The 25,910-nt window shown below is 37.8% G+C and overlaps 1 protein-coding gene across 2 annotated transcripts; it reads left to right on the forward strand.

Annotated features, from left to right (window-relative positions):
• The first annotated feature begins 221 nt into the window (after positions 1 to 221).
• LOC306874100 (deoxycytidylate deaminase-like) lies at positions 222 to 20,574 on the forward strand. Of its 2 annotated transcripts, XM_079423860.1 has the most exons (6): positions 222 to 359; positions 2,299 to 2,410; positions 6,052 to 6,187; positions 9,279 to 9,395; positions 14,437 to 14,533; positions 19,803 to 20,574. In XM_079423860.1, the coding sequence occupies exons 1-6, from the start codon at positions 319 to 321 to the stop codon at positions 19,861 to 19,863; spliced, it is 564 nt and encodes a 187-aa protein (XP_079279986.1). In that variant the 5' UTR covers positions 222 to 318; the 3' UTR covers positions 19,864 to 20,574. The 2 variants fall into 2 exon arrangements, with proteins under 2 accessions (XP_079279986.1, XP_079279987.1); XM_079423861.1 differs by lacking the exon at positions 14,437 to 14,533 and having other exon boundaries at positions 237 to 359.
• The last annotated feature ends 5,336 nt before the right edge of the window (positions 20,575 to 25,910 follow it).

A 25,910-nucleotide genomic window follows, 5' to 3' on the forward strand; every position in this document is an offset into this window, starting at 1 on the left:
TACTGCCTTGGTGGCACTTTTTTCGGTCCTCCAAAACTAGGGTCCTACAACTGCGGTCCTGAAAGAGCGTCCTCCGGTACTGCAGACGGATAATATTGAAAGAAAGAGAAAGACTCATTCACTGTTATGTGCAGAACCGCGTAAAGATGGCGCTATTCAACTGATTGCGCCAACTCTAGGCGGAACCGGAACAAGTGGGCTGGACTTTTTTTTGTTTTTTCGCGGGAAGTTCCACTGCTCTGCTGTGACGTGTGTGTTCAGTGCGAATCACATCAGGGTGTTTCGATTAGAACAGACTCCACATTCTCTGAATAAGCCATGGACCACAATGGGAAGAACGATACATCACAGCTCAACGGGTAATGTTTTGTTTTACTGTTGAATTCATTGCCACCACATGTCAGAAAAGGAATCTGTCATCATGACTTTAGATTTGTGTTCATGAGAAATGTGCTAGAAGACTGTGAGTTGCATGAGATTTCGTAAAAAGAGTGCGCTTTGTGCAGACAACAAGGGCACGTTAATAGATTTGCAGAAACTGTATATGTCATTATCACAAACATTTAATGCCTTGGTCTGTTAATTCAGTGTTATAGCGTGTATAGAACCGACAAACTCTGAAAACTAGATTAGATTGGCATGAACAACATGATGATCGACTGCCCTCTTGTGGTCGTGTTTACCTGCTTCAGCCCTGTGAGCTGGCAGTATCTTCTGTGCACTACAAAATGAATGTTTAGTCAGTGACAGACAGTTTTTATAATCTTCACAAATCACATTAGATCTGAAAGGAAAATCTGAAACCCATGGCATTTTCATCTTTTATGCCATGTGAATGATTTTCAGATTACTGCACATTTTAAAATGCTTAATGACTGCCTCAGCATTGTCACTGCTTTCCCCATTACCTTCAGATCATCAACCCTCAGTATTTCACCAGCAGACTAACACACACACACACACACACACACACACACACACACCTGCTCTTGACAGCTGCACTAAAAAGACAGAATCACCAGAGACATTAGGAAAAAGAGTGAGTCGAGTCAGATGGGTCCATTAAATGTTCACACATAAATCCCCATGCCTTTCAAAGACAGTCACTGAGATGTGTCGCAAAAGGTGTAATATCACTTTAAGCTAAAATGGAAAGCCCCAGAGGAGAACCCTCTGATGATAATGTCTGACAGTGCTCAAATCACACATGTAGACAGTCATCAGTGGGGCGTATGGGATGACAGTATTTAGATCAGCACAAGTAAAGATGTAGTACTCCACTGAGACAACAGGAAACTTTCATATTTCCGACAAGCTCTTAGTCACACTTTGCTAGTGGATTTTTCAGATATGGATAACTAGAGAGCAGGCTCAGTGACTGATGTCCAATTTAGTGCAGATATAATACCTTTCAAAATGTTTTATTTTTCAGACAGAAAACAAATAAGCAATTAGCAATATACATTGAGCAAAAGTGAGAGTAAAGACAAAACAAAAATTTGACAATCAGCCCACGCCAATTCAGGAGCCTCCAGTGTTTCCTCTAGCCTAGTTTTTTTTTTTTTGCTATTCATGAATTTTTCCACCAAAGTATTAAACAGTGCAATTGTTTTTAACATTGCTTGAGAAGCAAGTCAGCATATTAGAATGATTTCTGAAGGATCATGTGACACTGAAGAATAATGATTCAGCTTTGCTGTCACAGGACACAGCACAATATTTTGAATTCTTATAATATTGCACAATATTACAGTTTTTAATCTTTTTCTGAACATTAAAAAAGTCCCCAAACGTTTGAACCGCAGTGTAAGAAATAAAATCAAGTTTAAGTCTAGTAATTGAGATAGACATGTGCTGAACATTTTTACACTAATTTATGTTTTCAAATATTTAAATAATTTGAAATCCATTTTAGTGTCCTGGTCATTTTTTGAGATAGCATAAGGGATTGCTAATATCGTCCAAGTGGGCACGGATATGGGCCAGTGCTGGTAATCTTGAAATGATTTGTTGGCCTTGCCAACATGTCAGTATCAGTCTGTTGCGGTGTTTGGCACTTAAATGTTAATTATGATTTAAAAATTGTATATTAAGCTTAATATGTATGCTATAAAAAACATATTAATTATGTCCTTATTTTTATCGTGCACTTAAAATACTGGCAAAAATAATTTATGTTCACAAATGATAATGCACTTGATGATAATCTTTCCCTAAATGTTGTATTAGTGATGATTTTTCTGTATTTGTGTTTAGTTTGTTTTCCCCCTCATTGCATTGATTCTTTCAATCCATCAGAACACACAGTGAAGGTTTGACAAAGAAGAGGCAGGACTACCTGGAGTGGCCTGAGTATTTCATGGCTGTTGCCTTCTTATCAGCGCAGCGGAGCAAGGACCCCAGTTCTCAGGTACCTAGAGATTGATTGCCTGCAGTCCTGCTAGATTGAAATGTGGGTTGAATTGGTGACCATACATCTATCTGAAATGTGCTGAAATTACAATCAATATAAAATTTGATATTTTTGTAGTTTTTCCCATATCTTGATCTCAATTTCTTTCTTTTAAAACTGTTTTGTTACAATTAATATTAGCTTGGAGAAGCTCTAAACAGCTTGGTACTACAGTAGGCTACCTTAAAGATCTCCAAACACCCTACGGCTTCTTTTGATTAAAGGACACAGGCCTCTTATCTGCTCCATGTACTGTAAGAACATATTCTGGTTTTAGAGCTCCCCTGCTGTGTTGCGACCTCCTGGCCAATATAAACACTCCTGATATTTAAATGCAATATTGAAGTTCAGTCAAGCGTGATCCTCGGTCAGCTCATGCATGCAGCTGTTATTGCTCCTAAAGGCGCAGAGCAGGATTGCATACATAAGACACAAGAGTTTTGGTGAACCGAGAATGCGGGTGTCAGCCTTCTCCCCACTCACTCACGCTGACTGAACTTTGTTGACAGCGATCCATCGTCTCAGGAAACCCTTTTGGTTTCCTCCTCTACTGACCTGTGTTGCATCAGATGAATTTAATGGGTCTTTCTGGAACATACAGTAAGCCATCAGGTCAGGTGCTTGACTTAAGTTCAGATCAGTCTCTTAGTATTTCTTTTATCGTCTTGCCACAAGTATTGTGTTTTTAATGTGGTCTATCTTGTTACAAAAAGTTAAGATTTTATTTGAACTGGAATAGTCCAACACTCAAAAAAAAAATTAAAAATTGTGGCTTAGTTGAAGTATTTGCATCTGTTTTATTTATTTAAATTACACTTGGTATTTATTCATAAACCTTAGAATGTACATAAATCTTTTAATTGTGGCAAAAAAATCAGTTAAAAAAATTTGAATATGGTTCAAATATGGAATAAGAGAGATTCAGTTAGTTAAAATATGAGATTTGGTTTACAAATAGTAATAATAATCGATAATTGGATTTATTGATGACATGTATACATATACAAACCTGGTTATTATGTATTTAAATATTTAAAATGCATATGGTTTACTTGTAATGTTACATAAATCTTGCTTCATTTGTGTCTGAATGACAAATATGCATGTAAGTTTATTACTTAACCTGTACTCCAGTTGGATGCAAATGTTATATGCAATTAAAATGCTGGAACGGTCGCAATATGATGTCACACTCTGCAGTGTCTTTTTTAAAAGCATCATTCAATATACAATACATCCAGAATGTAAGAATATTAATCTACCCCACTTTGCTGCAACTCTGCATCCTGCAGGCTTAAAGTTCACAAATAAGGTCACAACTTGATACATTGATCTTTTATTGGTCATCTGTCTGTAAGGATGTAACGATTAACCGCAAGCCGGTTGAAAATCGATTAAAATATGTGATGATTCAAATCGGTAGAGATGCTAAACAAATCGCAATTCAGTTAGGGGTAGGACTTTATGTGAATGTATGTCTGAGGGGAACTTCCTGTCTTTAGAAAAGTTTAGATGATATTTATTCTTTTCATCTTGCCTCTGTATAATGCATATTAAATGGGGGGTACAATGCTGTTTGCTGCATTCATTGTTTACACTGCATTAGTTGTTTACACTGATAAAGAGTTGGATTCTCATGCTAAGCATGGGCAAAGTTTCAAAAAACAATTTGGACATGTAACAGAGTATTTATGTGCCAAAAATTTCACTCCGGGTTCGTACAAGTTTCGGAGAGTTTTTTTCGATCATGGCTCTTGCTGACGTAAACGAGGGTGGAACTCCTTATATGGGCATTTCTCCCGGAAGAACGATCCTGTTCACACATAGAGGAGAGCGAGAGTGTGCCCATCAATGCGCTTCAGAGCCGGCGCCAGGGCACCACCATCAGGGGGGCATTTGAATTTCTAGGGGGGCACAAATCACGTGTGCGTGTGTGTGTGTGTGGGGGGTTCGGGTGGGAAGCGTACAATCTGTGATCGCGCGCAGTTGCTGACGCTCGCTAAAGCGTGCAAATGTGCGCTGTTTTATCGGTTTCGCTTTCGAAATCAATCACGTTCAGCAAGAAGGGGAGAGGATGGAAAGTGGGGGGCACAGCCCGCGAATGCCCCCCCCCTTGGCGCCTGTCCTGACTCGCTTCATTCGGCTGCACTGCTGCATGGGACCGCTCGGGAGGAATGTCTCTAAAGAGTGTGTTTTTGGTTGTGAGGGAAAGATAACCTTGTTCAGCTTCCCTAAAGAACCCAGCGTTACGTGAACAGTGGCTGCAGTGTGTTTTTCGGGGCAGCAACGGAGTTTTTCAAGTCTGTTTGTTGACGAACGTTTTATAAACAAGGCCCAGTTCGACGCTGGATTTGCACATCGTTTAATACTGAAAGATGGAGCAGTCCCAGCTATAAAATATCCCGGTCATGATTCAGAACTGCAGACGGTAAGTGAAACTGCATCAAATGTCTCTGTTTTGTTGGTGATTGGCGCAAGTGCTTCTCACTCTTCTTTCTATCTCTAGAGATAAGAAAGCTTTATCTTTCTTTTATAAATATGGTAAAACTAAAGACTTTTTGGAGATATGAAGGATGCAGTACTACTCTATAGATACTCAAGATTAACATGAGATTTGGTGAAACTGTGTGTATGTCCCCTTTAAAATTCATAAGTGCAGCTTACAGAGGAAACCAAGGAAACGCTTTTAGCGCCACCTGCTGGCAGAGAGTGAATCTGCTTCTCATTTAGCTCGTCTGTTGTTTCTGTTTCATGCAGATATTTTTTATCTATAGTTTCACAAAACTGAAGTCAGACCATTCTGTTTTTGCTTCAGATTTCTAAATTTAATCTAATTTAGATTAAAAACTGATCATGTTGCATATATGCAGCATCTTTGTTTGGATCATGATTAAAATGCAGTGGTTGCCTCTAATTTTAAATGGAAAGATTACATACAAAGCCTTATTTTGTTTATAAGAAGAGTTTTACTTATTCGTGTTACTTATTTATTTGATTTGGGGCTTGTTTTAAAATGTCAGTTTAGTTTAGTTTTTTTACATTTACACTATATTTACATTTTGTTATTTAGCAGAGGCTTTTATCCAAAGTGACTTACATATGAGGACAATAGAAGCAAACAAAAGCAACGAAAGAGCAATAATATGCAAGTGCTAAATTAGTATTATTATAATGTTACATTTCAATTTCACAAAGAAACGTGCAGAATTTTTTCCAAGCAATAATAAAAGAACACATTTAATTTATAATTTGTCTTAAATATAATTTTGTTAAAAGAAATCGTGAATCGAATTGTGAGTTGAGTGAATCGTTACATCCATACCTGTCTTCACATGATATGAATTTGCACAAAATTTCAACAAACTTGAACTTTGGAACACAGTGAAAATCGCATAAGCTTGCGTTTCTGATCTTCTTTCATTTCTGTATGAATGGAAGTCAGTGGAATGAAAAGTGTAGTATGACTGATTATTTGACTAGACCATGAATGTTTTTTAGTTTTTTTTCCCTCTCCCTCTCTAGTACCAGGCTTGTGCCTCTAGGCTGTCTTTATTGTAATAGTTGTTTGGAAAATAAGCTTTTTTTCAATTTCATTTCAGGTTGGTGCCTGTATTGTGAATCAAGAAAACAAGATAGTGGGTATTGGCTACAATGGCATGCCCAACGGTTGTGATGATGACCTGCTGCCCTGGTCTCGCAGTGCTGATAACAAGCTGGACACCAAATACCCCTATGGTGAGTTCTGCATTTGACCCGTGGGTTCTTGACTTTTGAACTGCAGCAATCAGTTACCCATAATTATCAGTCACTCTGCCTCTGTTTGACACCGACAGGTCAGTACACCCACGTTAAACACTCACCGAAAAGGCTTTTTTGATTTCAGGCTCTGTCAACGCTGAACATGGTGTCTGTTAACGCAGTGTGGCGAGGTGTAGGCTCTCTTGAGCACATAGTTGCGGTCATGGATTAGTTTTCACCTGCATGGGGCTGATTAGAGAGATAAAGGCGGAGCTGCTGAGTGAGGGAATGGGCAAGGTCACGTTGTGGCAGCTATTAGTGTGAGAAATGGAAATGAGCTGGAGCTGGCGTTCCTAAAGGCGGCACATGCCAACTCGGGACTTTAAATGGGTCGTACTGCCAAAGGGAAGGTGTGAAACCTTGGAGAGGATTTATCAGTCTGGCACTTGAATGATCCTCTGAACTGTTCGTGACTTTCTCCCCGGCTTCTGTTGTCAGGCTTAGGGACATTTTTTTTTTTAACAAAGCCAACTGAGTTGGACCCCACAAAGTGACCCAAAATTTAAATTGAATGCAGGAAATTGGTTTTGGCTTGGTTGCACAGACACCGTTCAGTTTATGAAAGTTTTGTGTGTGTTTTTTTTGAGTTGGCAATTGGCATGTCTTTAAATGTGAGGGCTTATCTGAAATGATGTGTGCATATTTGATTGTGTACTTCAGATGCACTGTACACTACCATTCAAAAGTTTGTGGTCGGTAAGATTAAAACTTTTTTTGAAAGAAGTCTGTGATGCTGTGCAGCCTCAACTGCTTTTATTTGATCAAAAATACAGGAAACAGAACATAAATAATATAGATTATATTGTGAAATATTATTAGAATTTAAAAGAACTGTTTTCTATTTTAATATATTTTAAAATGTAAAAGTGTCTTCAGTGTGTTTTTTTCCCTCTTGATAGCTGCATGTTTGTGTTCTCTTTTAGAATAGGTAGTGATGAGCAAGGGATCATAAAAAGGACTAAATCTGTGTATTTTTTTGTTTTGTTTTTTTTGTTTAAAAGGAATGTTCCTGTAAAGCTTTGGTATTATTACCCATATATTTGCCACTAATGAATGGATTTTGTGGAAAGTATTTAGTGACGCATACCTGACATGATTTATGAATGTAAATATCCTAAAAAAAAATCTTATTTGCATTTGTGGCTCGCTCAGGCATAGAGTTCAATTTCATGCAGAGTGATGGTACATTAATTCTATTCAAAGGATTCATTTGGCATATCTCTGTCTCTTAATGCACTAATGTGGCACAATAAAGGTAAACTGTTTATAGTCGGTAGGATGTCCCTTGTAGTGTTAAGGATTCTAGTTTGGATACTCTTTTGTAATCAGTATGCTAATTAGATTTTTATATTACAACATTTACAAGAGCCAAGGTAATAATGAAATATAAGTGCCACTGGGCTTTTTTTAATATTATGAATTAAAAGTATGTATTTGTGAGTATTAGCAAAAAGTACAGCTACAAGGACATTTTAACTAGTTGTTTAAATAAAATGTATTTGGTTCATAAAATAGGTAAGAACAATTTTTTTTAGACGATTAATTGTCTAAGAAATAATTGAGATTAATGATTAATTGACTAAGAATTGTCATTTCATTATTAAAATTGTGGAAAAAAGTACAATACTTTGTATTGAACCATGAAACATCGTCAATGGCATAACTGATTCAAAATTTTCTACATGCATAATTTTGTAGAAAATATAATAATAATAGTAATAATAAATGTGCATTTTTGTTTTTGGGAGGTCAGCTTAAATGCCATTCACAGTATTTATGGGAATGGATGACAACTGCTTAATTTTTTTGCAGATTTGAGCAAAGCTTTAAGCCTAGTATGAGCAATAGTTGCAGTGATTCTAATTTTATGAAGGTTCTGTACAGTACTGTGCCACTAGAGGTTGCTGAAATACTAAGCATCACCAGTATCACATATACTGGCCCAACGTGATTTTTGCCCCGTGAACACAATGGTGCTTTCGCTTTATTCTCTTATGAGACAAGGTTTATATGCTGCAACAAGAGCGAATGATGTCTGTTAATATTGAGGTTTTTTTTTTTTTTTTTTTTTTTGCTGTAGCTGCATTAACAATCACCTTTATTTCCATAGCGCTTTATACAATACAGATAGTCAAAGCAGCGTCACATTGATGAACAGGAAATAGCAGAGTCAGTTATGGAAATTGGTGTGATTCTGTTGTACAGTAGCTCTGAAAGACAGTAGTGTTATTATTCAGCTTAAGTCAGTTCAGTGTTGGTTCTATTCGGTTAGGGCTGTTAGATGAATTGGATTTTAATCGTGGTCAATTCTCTTGATTTATTAAGCATAATCGTATGTGATATTTACTCGCTGATTGTTTATCCTGAAAATGTTTCACTACCTTTTGAATATATGACATTCCAGTCAGATTAATAGTAATATACATGCATTAAATGTTGATTTAAGAGCTGAGAGCTCAGTCCCTCCCATGATCACACGGTTGATCGTACTCCATCATCATCATCATCGTGCACTCGCTCTCAACTGTGTGTGTGTGTGCCTGCTTCCAGTTAAAACACACAATAAGTGTGTGTATCTGTGTGAATTATTGACATCTCTCTTCCATCATAACTACATGCCCTCTCTCTCTCTTTCTCTGCTTTGTGCTGAAGCTCTGCCAAAATAAACGTGTCAGGCTGGTGTTTTGTGGTGCAATGGTAATGTGCCACCGCTGATGGGCCAATTCATTCTCCATAATTAAGGCGAGCAGAGTGAGTGATTAGACAGGGCTTTTTCTGGGTGATGTTGTGGAGAGCTGACATCTGTTCAGACTCATGCTTTGAAATCTTTTTCCTTTTTAACCGTGAACTGGTGACTGGAGCCTTTTTGTGGTGAAGTGGTACAATGTTGACAAGCCAAGAAAGCTCAATCCAAGTTTGTTGTGAAGCAGAGATATTAATCATAGCTTTGACGCATCATTCTGTGCTGCACGTATGTGTGTTCGTGAACTCTGAACATTTCTAACAGGTCTTCCATGTTTTGTTGCAGTGTGTCACGCAGAGCTGAATGCCATTATGAATAAGAACTCGGCAGATGTCAAGGGTTGCACCATGTATGTGGCGCTCTTCCCCTGCAACGAGTGCGCCAAACTCATTATTCAAGCAGGTGAGAGTGTCTGAACTTGTGTTTCTGACTGTGTGTGTGTGTGTTTCATGATGTGCATGTTGGTTTATCAAACAACACTTTTATTTTCACTGTTCAGGAATCACATCGCAGGTGAACAGCTTATTGACATTCATTTTGTAAGCAGGCATTAGTGTATTAATAAAATTAATTGATGCACCAAAAGTTCAGCTATTTATTATTTGGATGAAATAGTTTTGGAGGGCCAAAATCACTGACCAAAACAGTGACCTTTAATTAGCTTTTGTCCAATGGCAAGTTTTCACTGTGTCCGTTTATATGTGAATTTCACTAAACATTATTTGTTGCGGATCTGCCATCCAATAATCGCAAAAAGCTTTTTGCTTTGTTACTTTTAATATAAAACAATGTCTCAGCTTTCAAATTCTGTAAATTTTATCTTTAAATGCAAACAATACACATTGTTTTGATGCCCTCTGATGTGGTGTGAAGGATCTGCCATGGTGCAAGCGTCAAGTGAACCAATTATCTCTTCCTAGTTACTACTGGTTATATAGCACAAAATATACATGAAATATATCAGAAGTTATGATGAAAGAAACAGTACAACTTACTGAAATGTATCCTGGCTCATGTATGTGCTCAGTCAGTGTTTCAACTGGGGAAAGACATCATTAAAACAGCTTTTTAACAATGTCACATAACATTACTTTTACCTCAGGAAGGCCATTCAGTGTCTATAAACTGGTTAGTTGGCTAGGGAGGGGAATTTAGCGCTATATTAAATATTCTTATTTTTTCATTTCATCTTAAACTGTTGTTTCATTATTTATAGTGTTTGGATAAATCTGTCATAGAAACAATTTTTTTTTTTTAAATTATATTATTGACTTGGTGCAGATGTACTTTTTCCATTACTAGTTGCATGTTATTTGTTAGTTTAGTTCTGTTATTTTTCCTTTTTTTCAGTCTTGCTTATGTTAATTCAGTCACCATAAATTGCACAATGCTGTTAAATGTACGTTATATCAACAGTCCTATTTTCACTGTAAAAATGCTTTGATGCAATAGCAGTGTACACCAGATACGCATTTAAAGCACCTACTAGCACCAACACTGCTCCAGTGAGAAATAATTTGTGTAAAAGATTTCTTTACCCTCTAAGCTTTTCTTTAAGTTAATGAAATGCAATCTCTGAGCTCTTAACTGGCTTTGTCTCGCATGTGTGACTCTAAGTGTGGCGTAAGAACGTACAACTCAAACTGTTCCTATTGATTGTTCACGCAGTCTGACTGCCGCCTGCTACTTATATGCCTCAAGTATAAGTATAGTCCTTTTTTGTTCATTGTTACATCTGTTTAGTTTCTTTGTCCTCTTGCTAACACTACAACAATTTAGTGACACCAAGAATTCATGTAATTATGCTTGAAAGCAGGCACTTTCCTTTTCAAACACGTTTAATATTTATATTTTCTGAGAAAGGCACAAGATGAAATGTGGTACAGACCTGAGCGTCAATTTTTTTTGGCAACCCTTTCACCTCTATTAGATTGCATAGCAAGTAGGGATGCACGATATTGGATTTTGCCGATATGCCGATATTTTTCAACTCATTTTGGCCGATGCCGATATATTTCCTTTTGTTTGGAAGCAACACCAAGTCTCTCCTGTGCAGAAATTATAAGCAAAATATTTTTCATTTTGGTTAGTTTTTAACAAGAACTTATTTGTTAGAATTAAATAAACAATTATAAAGGTTTTTTGACAGTACATTGAAGCTTTGAAAATAGCTATAAATAAACTACCCCCCCCCCCCCACCATAGAACATATTACACAGTAATGAATAAATCAGTATATATAAAATCATTTAGTTTACAAGTGTCATGTTTGTGATTTTTTTTTTTTTTTTCTCTCCATGTAAGCTATAGCTTCTGACCTTTTAAATCAAAACATACTCATTATTTTGTGACATGAATTTGCTTAATTTAATCAGAAACAGTCTAAATGTTATTTGTGTTGGCTATTTTACTTTTAATTTAATTAGAAGTAGGCCAACAGCACCCCCTACAGATTAAAACTCCCTACCGAACGGGCGTTAGGACCCGGGGGAGGCTGTCACTGCTGCTGCTGCACGTGCTGTTACTGTTTACTCTATCACACACCGAACGCGTCATTCTGTACATGCTTTCTCAGGTTAAATGCAGCGATCCAAAAGAGTGAATCTAATCATCATTCAGACAAACCTTCAAGAATGAGCCACACTGCTGACGTAATATAATCACTAGCACACCTTGAGCACATGTGAGTTTATGTATTCCTTTTATCGGCAAGACATATCGGCATAATGTTTCATATCGGGCCGATGCTGATATTTACATTTAACGCCATAATCGGCCGATTCCGATAATATCTTACACCCCTAATAGCAAGTGTTATGAGTTTATTCAGTTCCGTCTCTGCACTTCACACACATCAGGATCAGCATTTCTGCTCAGATATTTGAGCCTTTGTGCCAGTGCTGCAGATGAAATGACGGAGGTTCTCGATGGTCACCCTTCCATACTGAGAAACCTGCAGTGGGCTTCGCTTTGAGCAGCCGTCGTCTTTGTGAGCCTTCTTGGCTGGTTAGATACAGCCTACATGGTGACAGGTTGTCTTCCCCTTATTTTTCCTTCTCCAAACCCTGCTCTGCGGTTATTTTCAATCTCTTTTTATGTGTTGAACTCTTTTACACCCCCATCCCCAGTCTCTCTCCTCCCCTCCAAGTCTCTTTGTCCTCATCTTCTCTCTCTCTCTTTCATTGGTTTGCTTTTCCTGATCCCCCTCCATGTACTCTTGTGGCAAAGCCTACTGAAGCTGTGTGCTGATGATAGCACGACACGCGCTCCAATGCCGTCTGATCTTCAGGATGCTTGGCCTTGCCCTGGCCCATCTCTCAGTGGGGTGTCGGCTTCCTCTCAATGTTCCGGCATCATTAAGGAACACACACAGCATTTTCTCTCCCTTTCGTCTCCTCGCGCTCTATAGGATACAACAAAATGCAGCTAAAAATGAACGCCTGACCTCATTAAAAATGCCCTCTGATGATGCCAATCAGATGAAGCTAAACAAAGTGGATGCTTAATGTTTGAATGCTGAGTTTAAAAGAATTGAGTCAGGGGTGTCGTCGCTGTTTGTTCATTTTGAAGGTGTTATGACCATGTTTGTTTACTAGAAGTTGTAAAGCCCCATGATATGAGGAAACAGAAAAGCCTCTGCATGGAAAAAACATGAGGATAAAGGGGAATATTAGCAGACTTGGAATGCGAATCCACCCTGATTCTCTTATAAAGGCAACCAGGCTGTATCTTGTTTATCTGTGCATGTTAAACCTTTTGATATTGCCAGCCTGTGCTTCTCTAATGGAAAAACTGTAACATAATTTAATTATAACCAGAGGGATTTATTAAAATTAAGGTTTTTCCAGTATTTTGGTGCCATCGGTACACATTTTTGTGCCAGCAACACTGCTTTCATTTGCCTTAATCCTATGCCCGCTTAAATGTGTGCTGTGTCTGTAATTTGACAACTGTTCTTGAACTAAAATGAGAGCTCTTCCACTGTACTTTCTCCATTTCTTTTTTCTTTGTCTAATTTTTTCACAGTAAATGAGATGGGGGGGCATCAAGAAAGTGAAGACCCTAGATATTACGCCCTCCCTCCCTTCTGTATCTAATTCTGTAGCTATTCCTCCAGCGAGAAAGTGTTACTGCTCTTTTTGAATGCCGTTCAAATGTGTCCATCCCTCAATCTCACGGAATGAAATGACACCAAATCATTTTCACTTTCTCTGGCTCCCATGTTGATGTCCCCCCTGCACTTTGGCTCCTCGGTGCCGGAGACGGCAGTTTCTGAAGCACTGCTTTAGAGTCTCTCCTCTCTCTGAGGAATTAAAGTGTTCAGTTCCCAAGCAGCTGCCATCTTGTCACTTCCTGTGACTGTTTTTGCAGGGACTGAGGGACTGTACTGTCACCTCATCTCCAGAGAGCATTCTGGAAACGTAGCATCTCTAGAGTTCTGCTCCACCTTCCATCAGAGCCTTCCCTTCTGTTGGACAGCTTGTCGTCTTGGAAGTGTTTTTGAGCAGCTCCGATGCTTATTCTCATGTTCTTTTCATGAAAAGATATGTTTACAAGGAAATTTCTTCAGACTTTTTCTTTGTATCACGTCAGACTTTAGTTAGAACATTTTGAACTTTTTATGGACACTACTGACTGTTTGCTTTTTATTTTAAATAGCCCGTTGAGACTTGGATATACATAGTCTTTTTTTCCCCTGCTCCACTATAAAATGTCACCACCAAAATGGGTTTAAGATTGCATAGCCAGGCTGTTCCATGGTAATTTCATCTGCTCCCTCTCAAAAATGGTTCAAGTAATACCGTGGAGAGGCCCCATGCTTGTAATGACAGCCTTTAATGACAGGTGGAATTCACTCTGTGCAAGTCATTTTGCCTTCGATCAGAGCACTTCTCTCCTCCTGTGCAAATAAAAGTACATGATGGAGACGCTGTGTATTTTGGGGGGTGGGTGTGTTTCTCTCCGGTACTTTCATCGGCGAGTGCGGCAATCGTTGGCAATGTCGGACTTCTCTTTTCACCTCTGAAAGCGTTAAGGACAAGAGGGAGTCTAAGTGGTTTCATCAGATTCCTCACATTTCTCTGTAAAGCTTGGCTAACAAGTAAATGAATAGCTTTATAGAGTCGCCTCATGTGGGCCGCTTGTGAGTAGTCAGCATGATGTGTGAGGGTGCTGCCAAATGCACCACGTGTTTTAAAGATGCCAACAGGGCAGATTTTGTCTCAATTGGGATTGGTTGATATTGGCTTGAGCCTGCAGCGACAAGTTATCGACTTCCCTTCCTTCTCCCTGAGCACAAGCTCTTGTTCTTTCATAACAGGCTATTTTGGCTCCCTGTTCTCCTTGGGCCTGTTTGTTTAAATTTCTCTGTCTGTTTGTTTGTGTGCGCACAAGTGTGCTTTTGTCTGACCCACACTATCCTTCTGCTGTTTTTGCCTTACAGGTATAAAGGATGTGATATATTTGTCAGACAAATACCATGACACTCCAGAAATGACTGCCTCCAGACGGCTTCTTAACTTGGCGGGCATCACGTACAAGTGAGTCTCTCGAGTCTAACCTTAGTAAGGGGTTGGTGTGTGGCTTGGAAATTAAGAAGCTTCATTTGCATTCCTGTCGGTTCTGACTGGCCCAAACGATTGTACAATCAAGGCTGTAACGGAGCCCGACCCTCAGATGTGTGGGTGGATGTGTGACCTGAAGCCTAAAAAAGCTTCTGTGAGCCTTCGAAAATAGACGCTTGGGGAAGAATGAGTAAGCACTGTGCACAAGTCTGCGTATGCCTCATACTCCATAGGAAATCAAACCATAACGCAACACAAAAGCAGACATTTTGAAGACTGGGCAACCGAACAATTGATGGTACCCATTGACTTCCATAGTTTATTTTTTCCCTACTATGGAAGTCAATGGGGACTATCAACTGTTTGGACACCCAAATATCTTCTTTTGTGTTCAGCAGGAGAAAGAAAGGTCCCACTTTATATTAGGTGACCTTAACTACTATGCACTTACATTTAAATTAATCACTTGATACAATGCACTTATTGTGTACATACTTGTTTTTACATTCTACTTACAGTGGTGTGAAAAAGTGTTGGCCCCCTTCCTGATTTTTTTTTATTGTTTTGCATGTTTGTCACACTTTTATGTTTCAGATCATCAAACTAATTTAAATATTAATCAAAGATAACACAAGTAAGCACAACATGCAGTTTTTAAATGAAGGGTTCTATTTTATGAAGGGAAAACAACCCCCCCCCCGTAAAAAACATAACTGTGGTTTATCACGCCTGAGTTCTGTTTCTCTAGCCACACCCAGGCCTGATCACTGCCACACCTGTTCGCAATCAAGAAATCACTTAAATAGGACCTGCCTGACAAAGTGAAGTAGACCAAAAGATCCTCAAAAGCTACACATCATGTTGAGATCCAAAGAAATTCAGGAACAAATGAGAGAGAAAGTAATTGAGATCTATCAGTCTGGAAAAGGTTATAAAGCCATTTCTAAAGCTTTGGGACTCCAGCGAACCACAGTGAGAGCCATTATCCACAATTGGCGAAAACATGGAACAGTGGTGAACCTTCCCAGGAGTGGCCGTCTGACCAAAATTACCCCAAGAGTGCAGCGACGACTCAACCAAGAGGTCACAAAGGACCCCACAACAACATCTAAAGAACTGCAGGCCTCACTTGCCTCAGTTAAGGTCAGTGTTCATGACTCCACCGTAAGAAAGAGACTGGGCAAAAATGGCCTGCATGGCAGAGTTCCAAGACGAAAACCACTGCTGAGTGAAAAGAACATAAAGGCTCGTCTCAGTTTTGCCAGAAAACATCTTGATGATCCCCAAGACTTTTGGGAAAATCTCTTGTGGACTGACGACACACAACTTTTTGGAAGGTGTGTGTCCCATTACATCTGGCGTAAAAGTAACACAGCATTTCAAAAAAAGAATATCATACCAACAGTAAAATATGGTGGTGGTAGTGTGATGGTCTGGGGCTGTTTTGCTGCTTCAGGACCTGGAAGACTTGCTGTGATAAATGGAACCATGAATTCAGCCGTCTACCAAAACATCCTGAAGGATAATGTCCGGCCATCTGTTCGTGACCTCAAGCTGAAGCGAACTTGGGTTCTGCAGCAGGACAATGATCCAAAACACACCAGCAAATCCACCTCTGAATGGCTGAAGAAAAACAAAATGAAGACTTTGGAGTGGCCTAGTCAAAGTCCTGACCTGAATCCTATTGAGATGCTGTGGCATGACCTTAAAAAGGCGGTTCATGCTCGAAAACCCTCCAATGTGGCTGAATTACAACAATTCTACCAAGATGAGTGGGCCAAAATCCCTCCACAGCGCTGTAACAGACTCATGGCCCAACCAGTTATTAGGTTTAGGGGGCAAGCACTTTTTCACACAGGGCCATGTGGGTTTGGATTTTGTTTTTCCTTCATAATAAAAAACTTCATTCAAAAACTGCATGTTGTGTTTACTTGTGTTATCTTATCTTTAATATTTAAATTTGTTTGATCTGAAACATTAAAGTGTGACAAACATGCAAAAAAATAAAAAATCAGGAAGGGGGCAAACATTTTTTCACACCACTGTATATTTAAAAAAAATACCTGCATGTAATTACATCTGTAATTTCTCATTTATAATTACACTGTTGACCCATCCTTTACACCTTAACCCACCCTTAAACCTACCCATAGCACCAAACCTGCCCCTAACTATACCCGTATCCCACCTCAATTAGCAGCAAAAGTGATTTGCAATACAATATAAACACAATAAGTACACTGTACTTGTTTTTTTGTGTGTGAGCAGTACATAGTAGTTAAGGCTAACTAATATAAAGTGGCACCGAAATAAATTCTTAAAGGTTAGGAACAACTTGAAGGTGAGTAAATGGTGACAGAATTTTCATTTTTGGGTTAACTATCTCGTTAAAGTGACAGCAGCATAATAAACCTTCTGCTGTCTGTGTCATTAATGTTAATCAAAAAAACAAAAATAAACATTCACTCAACACTCTTGACTAAATAACTTGTATCTGTTTTTGATAAGAATGAGTTTAATTATTACAGTGAAGACTATTCAGAGTTTTATTTTTACATCTGATTATTTCTGTAGTATTTCTTGCGGTTAAACCTATGGTACCTGAAAAACTTAGTTTATTAAATTTGTATCTTTGTTCTGTTGTACTTTTTTGTAATTTCCTTATATTTACTGTATTGACCCGAATATAAGACGACCCCCCTTTTTCCAGATGTACCTTTTGGAAAATGGCTTTTTGAAAACCAAATCTTGTTTTTCTCTCTCGCTCTCTGTAAAACACAGTTTTTGTTAAATTATTTTCATGTTGCATATTTTTCCTATTTAAATGTAATTTTTTGTTTTTGAAAGTATGGTAAATACTGGTAAAATGTACCAATAATGACATTTAAAAATATACACTTTTTGATATACCATAAAAATAACAGGTAGCCTATCTGAATTATATAACATTAAGTCTATCCATCTCATAGTAGCCTACCAAAATTTTATTAACCGTAGAAGTGAAAACTTATTGTAGTCTTCAAATCTGGGACGGTCTTATGTTTTAAAATCACTTACACAGGAAGTTTGGTCCCATCAGGATAACATGACAGTCACGACTCATGCCACTGTAAGCTTTTCCTTTTTTTTTTTTTTTTTTTTCCACTCGCGATCTTTAAAACACACATTACATTACATATTTCATGGCACACTCGTTTTATGCGTTTTTGGCATCACCTATTGTTGTGGGTGTATTATTGACATGTCAAAGTCTAGACCCTGAATATAAGACGACTGCGTTTTTTCAGATGTATTTCCAAGAAAAAAACATTGTCTTATATTCAGGTCAATACGGTTATAACAAAAATAACTATGTTGTCATATATATTGTTGTCATGAAAAAAACTCTCATAATGTGAAATAAGATTTTGGTCATATCGCCCACATATCGAGTTAGGTGTCAGGATGAAGTCCAAGAACACTGGGACTAAAAGAGCAAAATGTAATCGCAAACATTTAACACACTGAGACACACGTAATGTGAGTGAAGAAGTCTTTCACTTTTTTTTAATGAGATACAGGGTTAACTGAAAACTTAACCGAACTCTCTGTGGGGTTTGCAGTCCAAACACGGTCCTCTTTATGTTAGAAAGAGCCAGCGGGAACCACAGCAAGAGCGGACAGGACGGAAATCTCATCTCCCCAGTTGTATGTACACACTATATATAGATGCACGGTAAATATACTCTGAAGCCTTTCATCAGAGTCAGATCAAACAGGACTAGGGGGACATGAGCCTGAGGAGACAAAAGGAGTAGATCCGCCTGAAGATGAAAATCAGGAAATCCTTGAAGATACTTTCATGCCTCTTGCCTGTCTTTGAGGGTAGCAAGGTTAATTCCCCTGCTGCCTCTTTTTGAAGGCTGTTCTCCAATACTTCCAGCATTACTATGAATTTGTCCTGCTGGATCTCAGCATTTCCATGGCTTCAGCTCTTTGATTGCAGAGCCATAGGATATTTAATGAAGCTTGTATTAAAATCCATTTGACACAATCATGATTTCAGGGATTTTTTTGACCCAACATCCAAATAGTTCATCACAATACAACAGTGATGGCATCTGGACATTTAAGAATCCTACCATTATGCTTTAATACATTTTCACATGTACAATATTTTTATACATATCCAACCTTATTTTGAGGTGGCTCTAAAAAGTATTTGGACATTGAAGGCTCTGTTATATGTAGGCATTTCTTTTCATTCGTCTGTCTGTCTGTGTTTGTACATTTAGTTTGTTTAGGTGCATAGTCTTGCATAATCATCATCTTTCTTTTTTCTTATTTAATGTGGAGTTTTGACCTGTGGAAAAAAAGGTTTCGGTACCTATGCTCCGTGTGTGTGTGTTTCCAATGAAAGATTTAGACTTGACTTGGACTCTAACATTGATCTGCAGTAGTAGACTATGTTTTTGGGTGTTTTTCTTTTCTTTTTTTCAGTGGCATATGAAGAGGGAGTGAAGGATGGACGAGGTGTTATTGAAACCTCACCATTGCTGTGCAGAATTCTGCATTCTGAATTCTGAATGAGATGATGAATCGATTTGCTCTGGCATCAGCTGTAGCTGGCTTTGCATTAAGGAACATGGGGAGTGAGAGACAAAGCTTTGTGGTTGTTTGTGGACAAAGACTTTGAATACTTTTGCTGTCAGTAGAGATTTTATTTGTATTAGCCTCTGTTGTTCTAGAGGTTCGATGATGAGGAATAGATTTTGGCTACTTCCAGCTCATCTCACACTGAGAGGGAAGGGTTAATAAAAGAATAAAGAGTAAAAGGAGTGGGGTAGAAAGTGAATTAAAAAGAGGGAAAAAAATAAAAGGAAAAACAAGGGAGCAGTCGCCGTAGACAAGGCTATAAGTGGGAAAATAGGGAGTTTACCACCTGCTGGTTTGGTTCTTCTTGGCAGTGTATTTTCTCATGAGATGTTGGGGCGCTTGGTCCCTGCTGGGATTGCCTTATGGAGGGGTTACTGCTTGTGTTCTCTCATGAGGTCTAGTATGTAATTGGTTTCCTCAACTCCAGTGTGCTGGGGTGAATTACTGGTGTGACAACTTGGACAATGAGGACAAGGAGTGAGTTCTCTTTCTCTCACAGTTATCAAGGTATTTTAAAAGGAGGGCTCAGATTTGACTAGAGTGACAAACTACTTATGTTTTATTTGGTTGTGCTTCAGTAATATTTCCTGTTCTTATTTCTGTCCTACAGGCAATTCCAGCCAAAGCAAGGCAGGATTGTCATTGATTTTAATTCAATCAACCACCCCTGATTGAAAACTTCCAGTGGTTTGGGGAGCGTACAGTCACCATAGACTGAGGAACTTGGAACATGACACTAAGTATTCATAAAACAGATTAATTGTTTTTCTCACTGGTGTACTGGTGAAGGTCATTATGGGTTTGACGGTGATTACAAAGTGTATTGTACTTCACTGTTTTGTTTTTGTCTTTATTTTGTCAAATCTTGAAACTTGCTTGAATTAACTATTGTCAATGTTTTGAATGTTTTTATTTTATGTATTTGCTCTAATGCATAACATTACCTTTTTTTTATCAATTTACATGCAAAATAGCAGCCGGTTTGTGACCTTGGCTGATGTGCCTTTTTATTTTTATTTATTCTTTTAGAGTATGATGAGTGGGTTGACAATGAGGACATTAAAATTAAGCTGGATGCCAACATTAACCAAATCAAATGTGTTAGTTACCTATTTTTTTTTTTTTTTACCTTTTTGTATTCTCTGTGACAAGGCTGATTAGATTTTGATGTTCATTTCACAAGTACTAAAACTGCAAATTACCCTTCCCTTTTTTACCATCAACCACTGATGGCTGTTTTGCTCATATTATAAGCTTTTGTAAGTACCGTAGCAGATAAACCTCATATTCTGTCAAATCCCAATCCACAGTGTTTTGTGCATGTTGTGTTTGGAGGGAATAGTTTTTAAATGTTACTTTATTGTTACACCGGGATCACTCCCAAAATAAAAAAAATATAAATCACTCAACGTTTCTTTTTCATTGCAATACTATGGTCATTACATGGCACAAAACACAAAATAAATCCTAACTGCCCACAGCTACTGTTAGGTTTTGTTCTGTGGCATGCATGTATCATTTAACAGGTCAAAAGTTTGTTACTTGATAATTACTTGATGCATTTCTTAACAATATTTTTTTTTCTCTGAGTATCATTTGGTCACTACTGTTCATTCATAATGCAGAAATCTTGTCAACAAATCTTAATTTCTTAATCTTATTTTAAGAACGAAACATTGTTCATATTATGGTTGTTTGGCATAGCAATTGAATTTGTAATTTACAGTGGATCTAAAAAGTCGACACACCCCTGTTAAAATGCTAGGTTTCTGTGGTGTAAAAAAATGAGACCAAGATAAATAATTTCCAAATTTTTTCCACCTTTAATGTAAACTATAACCTGTACAACTAAATTAAAAACAAACTGAAATATTTTAGGAAAGGGGGAGTAAAAATAAAAAAACTAAAATAATCTGGTTGCATAAGTGTGCGCACCCTCTTGTAACTAAGGATATGGCTGTGTTCAGAATTAAGCAATCACATTCAAACTAATGTTAAATAGGAGTCTGTACACACCTGCCATCATTTAAATTGCCTCCGATTAAACCCAAGTAAAGTTTAGCTGTTCTAGTATGCTTTTCCTGACATTTTCTTAGTTGCATCTTACAGCAAAAGCCATGGTCCTCAGAGAGCTTCCAAAGCATTAGAGGGATCTCATTGTTAAAAGGTATCAGTCAGGAGAAGTGTACAAAAGAATTTCCAAGGAATTAGATATACCGTGGAACACAGTGAAGACAGTGTTGGCGCAACAGTGATATAATCACTGGATGTCCCTCCAAAATTGATTAAAAGATGAGAAGAAAACTGGCCATGGAGGCTGCCAAGAGGCCTACAGCTACATTAAGAAGCTGCAGGAATTTCTGGCAAGTACTGGTTGTGTAGTTCATGTGACAACAATCTGCCATGTTCTTCAAATATATGGGGTAGGGAGGCAAGAAAAACATCCAAGCCCGGCTATATTTAGCAAAAACATATAAGTCTCCCAAAAGGTATGTGGGAAAATGTGTTATGGTCTGATGAAACAAGGTTAAACTTTTTGGTCATAATTCTAAAAGTTATGTTTGGCAATAAAAACACTGCACATCACCAAAGGAACACCATACCCACAGTGAAACATGGTGGTGGCAGCATCATGCTTTGGGGCTGTTTTTCTTCAGCTGGAACTGGGGCCTTAGTCAAGGTGGAGGGAATTATGAACAGGCCCAAATACCAGTCAATACTGGCACAAAACCTTCAGGCCTCTGCTAGAAAGTCGAAGCTGAAGAGGAACTTCATCTTTCAGCACGCCAACAACGCAAAGCATACATCCAAATCAACAAAAGAATGGCTTCACCAGAAGAAGACTGAAGTTTTGGAATAGCCCAGCCAGAGCCCAGACCTGAATCCGATTGAAAATCTGTGGGGTGATCTGAAGAGGGCTGTCCACAGGAGATGCCCTCGCAATCTGACAGATTTGGAGCGTTTTTTGCAAAGAAGAGTGGGCAAATATTGCTAAGTCAAGATGTGCCATGCTGATAGACTCATACCCAAAAAGACTGAGTGGTGTAATCAAATCAAAAGGTGCTTCAACAAAGTATTAGTTTAAGGGTGTGCACACCTATGCAACCACATTATTTAAGTTTTTTATTTTTACTCCCCCCTTCCCTAAAATATTTCAGTTTGTTTTTAATTTTGTTGTACAGGTTATAGTTTACATTAAAGGTGGAAAAAGTTCTGAAATGATTTATCTTGGTCTCTCTTTTTTAACACCACAGAAACCTGGCATTTTAACAGGGGTGTGTAGACTTTTTATACCCACTGTATCTGTATCACTTCTGAGTTATATCAGGCTTAATGAGATGATAATTAATACTAAGCTCTTGAATACTAAAATCATGAGGCTCATGAAGTTTAATGAGGTAGAGCAGCACACCCTCATATACTGTGAAGTATCCATTGTGAATGTTTACATAGTTTTCACCAAAAAATAAATTCTGTGATCAGTTAGTCATGCTGTTCTGTAAAACATGGAAAAAGAAGTCAATTCAGGTTTGGAACAACATGAGGGTGAGTGAATAATGAAGTATTTGGGGTGAACTATTCCTTTAAAAAGAAGTTTGAATAAATTCAATTTGCTGAATGCTTATTAAAAACATCAAGCTGATTAGATCACTTTATATTAGACTAACTGGATGAATTGCACATTCACTTATGGTTGTGTAGAACATGCAGACATCATGGCTGTCATTACTGAGAAAGTAATTCAGACTAGTGTCTTAACAGCACCATAAACCAAAGCTGTAAATGCTTTGACAAAATTAAGAACGTTATGCCAATTGTTCACAGGCAGTTGAGATTCGCGAACCTTTAAATTATTTTAATGTGAAAATACCACATGCCATGTAATGTTTCTGTGCTATTTGTAAGCTCTTGTACTGGAAACATTAAAAGAAAGATCCTATCACTTAGAGCATGTATTTTCTGAAAGAAACTGAAGAAAATATTTGGAAAATAAAATGGCTCTTAATAAAATGGTCCCAATCCACTTGCACTGTCATTAAAATAGCAGTTTGGACATCCTGCTACATTTAAAAATATAAGTTTTTAATTGCCATTAATTGTTCCATTAAGAACCATTAACATCCATGGAATCTTTACATTTCACAAAATGTTCATTATAGTGGAAAAAATGGTTCTTTAGATTATTAAAATGTTCTTCGGACTAAGAAAAAGTGAATGAACTGTTCACTGAAAGGTTTTTTGGGGTACCAAAAATGGTTGTTCTATTGCATTACTGTGAAAACTCCATTTTGGAACCCACTTTTTGAATGTAAATATAATTGTTTTGGCAGAAAAAATGTATACGTCTACAATATCATAATGTTTTGGTGAAACTCTGGTGAAATTGTAGCATTGAAAACCATAATGATGAAGACCATTTGTTTGTTGCTATTGTATAACTTTGCACTTTTTTATGTAGATGTTGTGGCTGCTTATATTTTTCTCATTGCGTTTTGATGATGTATTGCATCACTACACCCACCTGATGGGAGTGCTGTCATTGCTGGAACAGTAGAGGCCCACTGAGTTTATAAGTATAACTTACTTATAAATAAGTATAATTTCAAGTGGAAATAAATATTCTTTTGTTCTTCCATTCTTTTATCTGAAATGCAGTATGTTGTTAATAAAGGTCACCAATAAAACAGACATGAGTTGGTTGATGTATGCAAATTGAATAATGCGTGGAGGTGATCAGACCTATCATTCTGGGTGGATTTTTTTTGGATGACAGTTTTCCCTGATGATCTGTTTTGTGTGATAGGTCTGGAGGTGCTGCTAAAAATTATTCTTGTAATGGTCTTTTGCAGGAAAGGAAAGTGTTCTGTGTGAGCAGCAAAGGGGGTTATAAAATGCCTAAAAAAAAGGTTTACAGCAAGCAGATGAAAACCTGTTCATGTGTCAGATGGTGTGGCTGACGGAGTGCTGCAGCATAGTCTGTTTGAGAACCAAGTGCAATCATTCTCTGGAACACAGCACACTGACAGCCAGCCAGCACTGTCTAAGAAAAGACAGACCAAAGCACAACAGCCCTCTTCAGAGGTGAGATACTGATGCCTTGAGAAATGACACGGGTGAAATGCTCATCAAATTGGTCACGAGAGCTTAGTTTTACTGTTACAATGCAGATTGTGGGAAGATGTAGCTCTTTAACTGTGCATTTGGAAAGTCACCAACACCAGTATGTTTTAGACTTTTATTGGCAGTGTGAGCTGACAGAAATGATGGAGAAGATATGTCTGCATATGAGCACCATAAGGATGACAGACAATATGTAAAGCTCAAAAAATAATGAATAAAATCATTAAATATACATTATCACTAAAATATTTACAAAACGCAAACCTTGCAACAACTAGATGAAAAAAAGAATGCAAAAAGATTAAATAGAATAACTTAAAAAAAACAGACAGCAGATTCTTTTGATAAAAACTATTTATTTTTATAGATATCGTAACCTAATTTTGCACACACTGAAGAGTCTTTAAAGCTCTGTCATTCTAGCGATGACCTGTGACAGACTCAAGTCATTCCAAAAATATTTGATGGAATTCAGATCGGTGTCTTGAGTAGTTAAAATACATGCACCTTTCTGTCATGTGGTTGTCTTTTCAGTGATGTAAATATTAAATGTTCTGTCACTCTTTATGAGAAAAGAGCTGGACAACTTAATTTAGGAACAAAACGGATAAAAAAGCCACAGTTTCTGTACCATGCTGCACTTTGCTCTTTCTCATCCGATGCTTGTGTTGTGTAGACATTTAAATTGATGCTCAGAGTGACAGGTCTTGTACTTTGAGTACTATAGAATAGAACCCCTTTTGAAACCTGTAAGAGTGTAGACTATGGTGGGTGTTTGTACATTTCTTCTGCATCACCCTTATGTGTGTGTGAGTGTGAGTGTATGTGTATAAACATAAGCAGTTCTTCTCCCACTCAGTAAAGTACATCTGTCCTTATGTTGCTGCTTGCTGACCTTAAAAGCTGGTTTCCTTTAAGCTTCATCTTCAAACTGGAAACACAATTTGACACTGCGACAATCAGAAGTCCTCCATGCCAGTATAGAGGCTCTTCAGTGTGAAGGCAAAAGTTTTCAGACCAGAGAGATGCAATCTGTCCGATATGGTGTTTGGAAAATCATGCTCAGCAAGTGCAACAACAGTGACAGGTGATGTGGGTGTTGAATAAACTGAAAATAATTCAATGTGAGCAAAATCGTACCTTTTGCGTTCTAGCATTTATTACATTATCCCACTCTGACAGCTACTTCTTGCGTTTCAATATTTCAGGTAACCATAATGTGAGTGTTTGAAGGCAAATAAAATGCAGACAGACAAATAATATATGCAAAGACAAGTAATCATGTTTGCCATTGGTGCTTTGTCCGATTTAGCTCAGGTTTATATATACAGGAAATCCTCACATTGGCCTGCAGTGAGCTCCTTCCCTGTTTCTTTCCTTGATAAAGCACTGGTCATTAGCCAAAAGCTCTGTAAGTGAAGATAAAAACAGTTAGAGGAAGGCGTCTGCATTAAAAACTCTTTTGGCTGCCAAGTGAAAAGACACTTTGATCAGGAATGTAAAGGATGCCCACTTAGAGTAAAAAGTGGAATGAGCTAAAAAATATGTCTTATTTCATTTGGCCCATTGTCTCCATTAAAAAACATAAAACCTTCCA

The sequence above is a fragment of the Barbus barbus genome (assembly GCF_936440315.1).
Source record: "Barbus barbus genome assembly, chromosome: 8".
NCBI classification, from domain to species: Eukaryota; Metazoa; Chordata; class Actinopteri; order Cypriniformes; family Cyprinidae; genus Barbus; species Barbus barbus.

What these genes read in the sequence shown, in the direction of transcription:
- LOC306874100 (XM_079423860.1), top strand. Translation starts at nt 319, where the DNA reads ATGGACCACAATGGGAAGAACGATACATCACAGCTCAACGG. An exon ending in GGACACCAAATACCCCTATG is followed by an intron (nt 6,188 to 9,278) that starts GTGAGTTCTGCA and finishes GTTTTGTTGCAG; the next exon opens with TGTGTCACGCAGAGCTGAAT. An exon ending in TTGGCGGGCATCACGTACAA is followed by an intron (nt 14,534 to 19,802) that starts GTGAGTCTCTCG and finishes TCTGTCCTACAG; the next exon opens with GCAATTCCAGCCAAAGCAAG.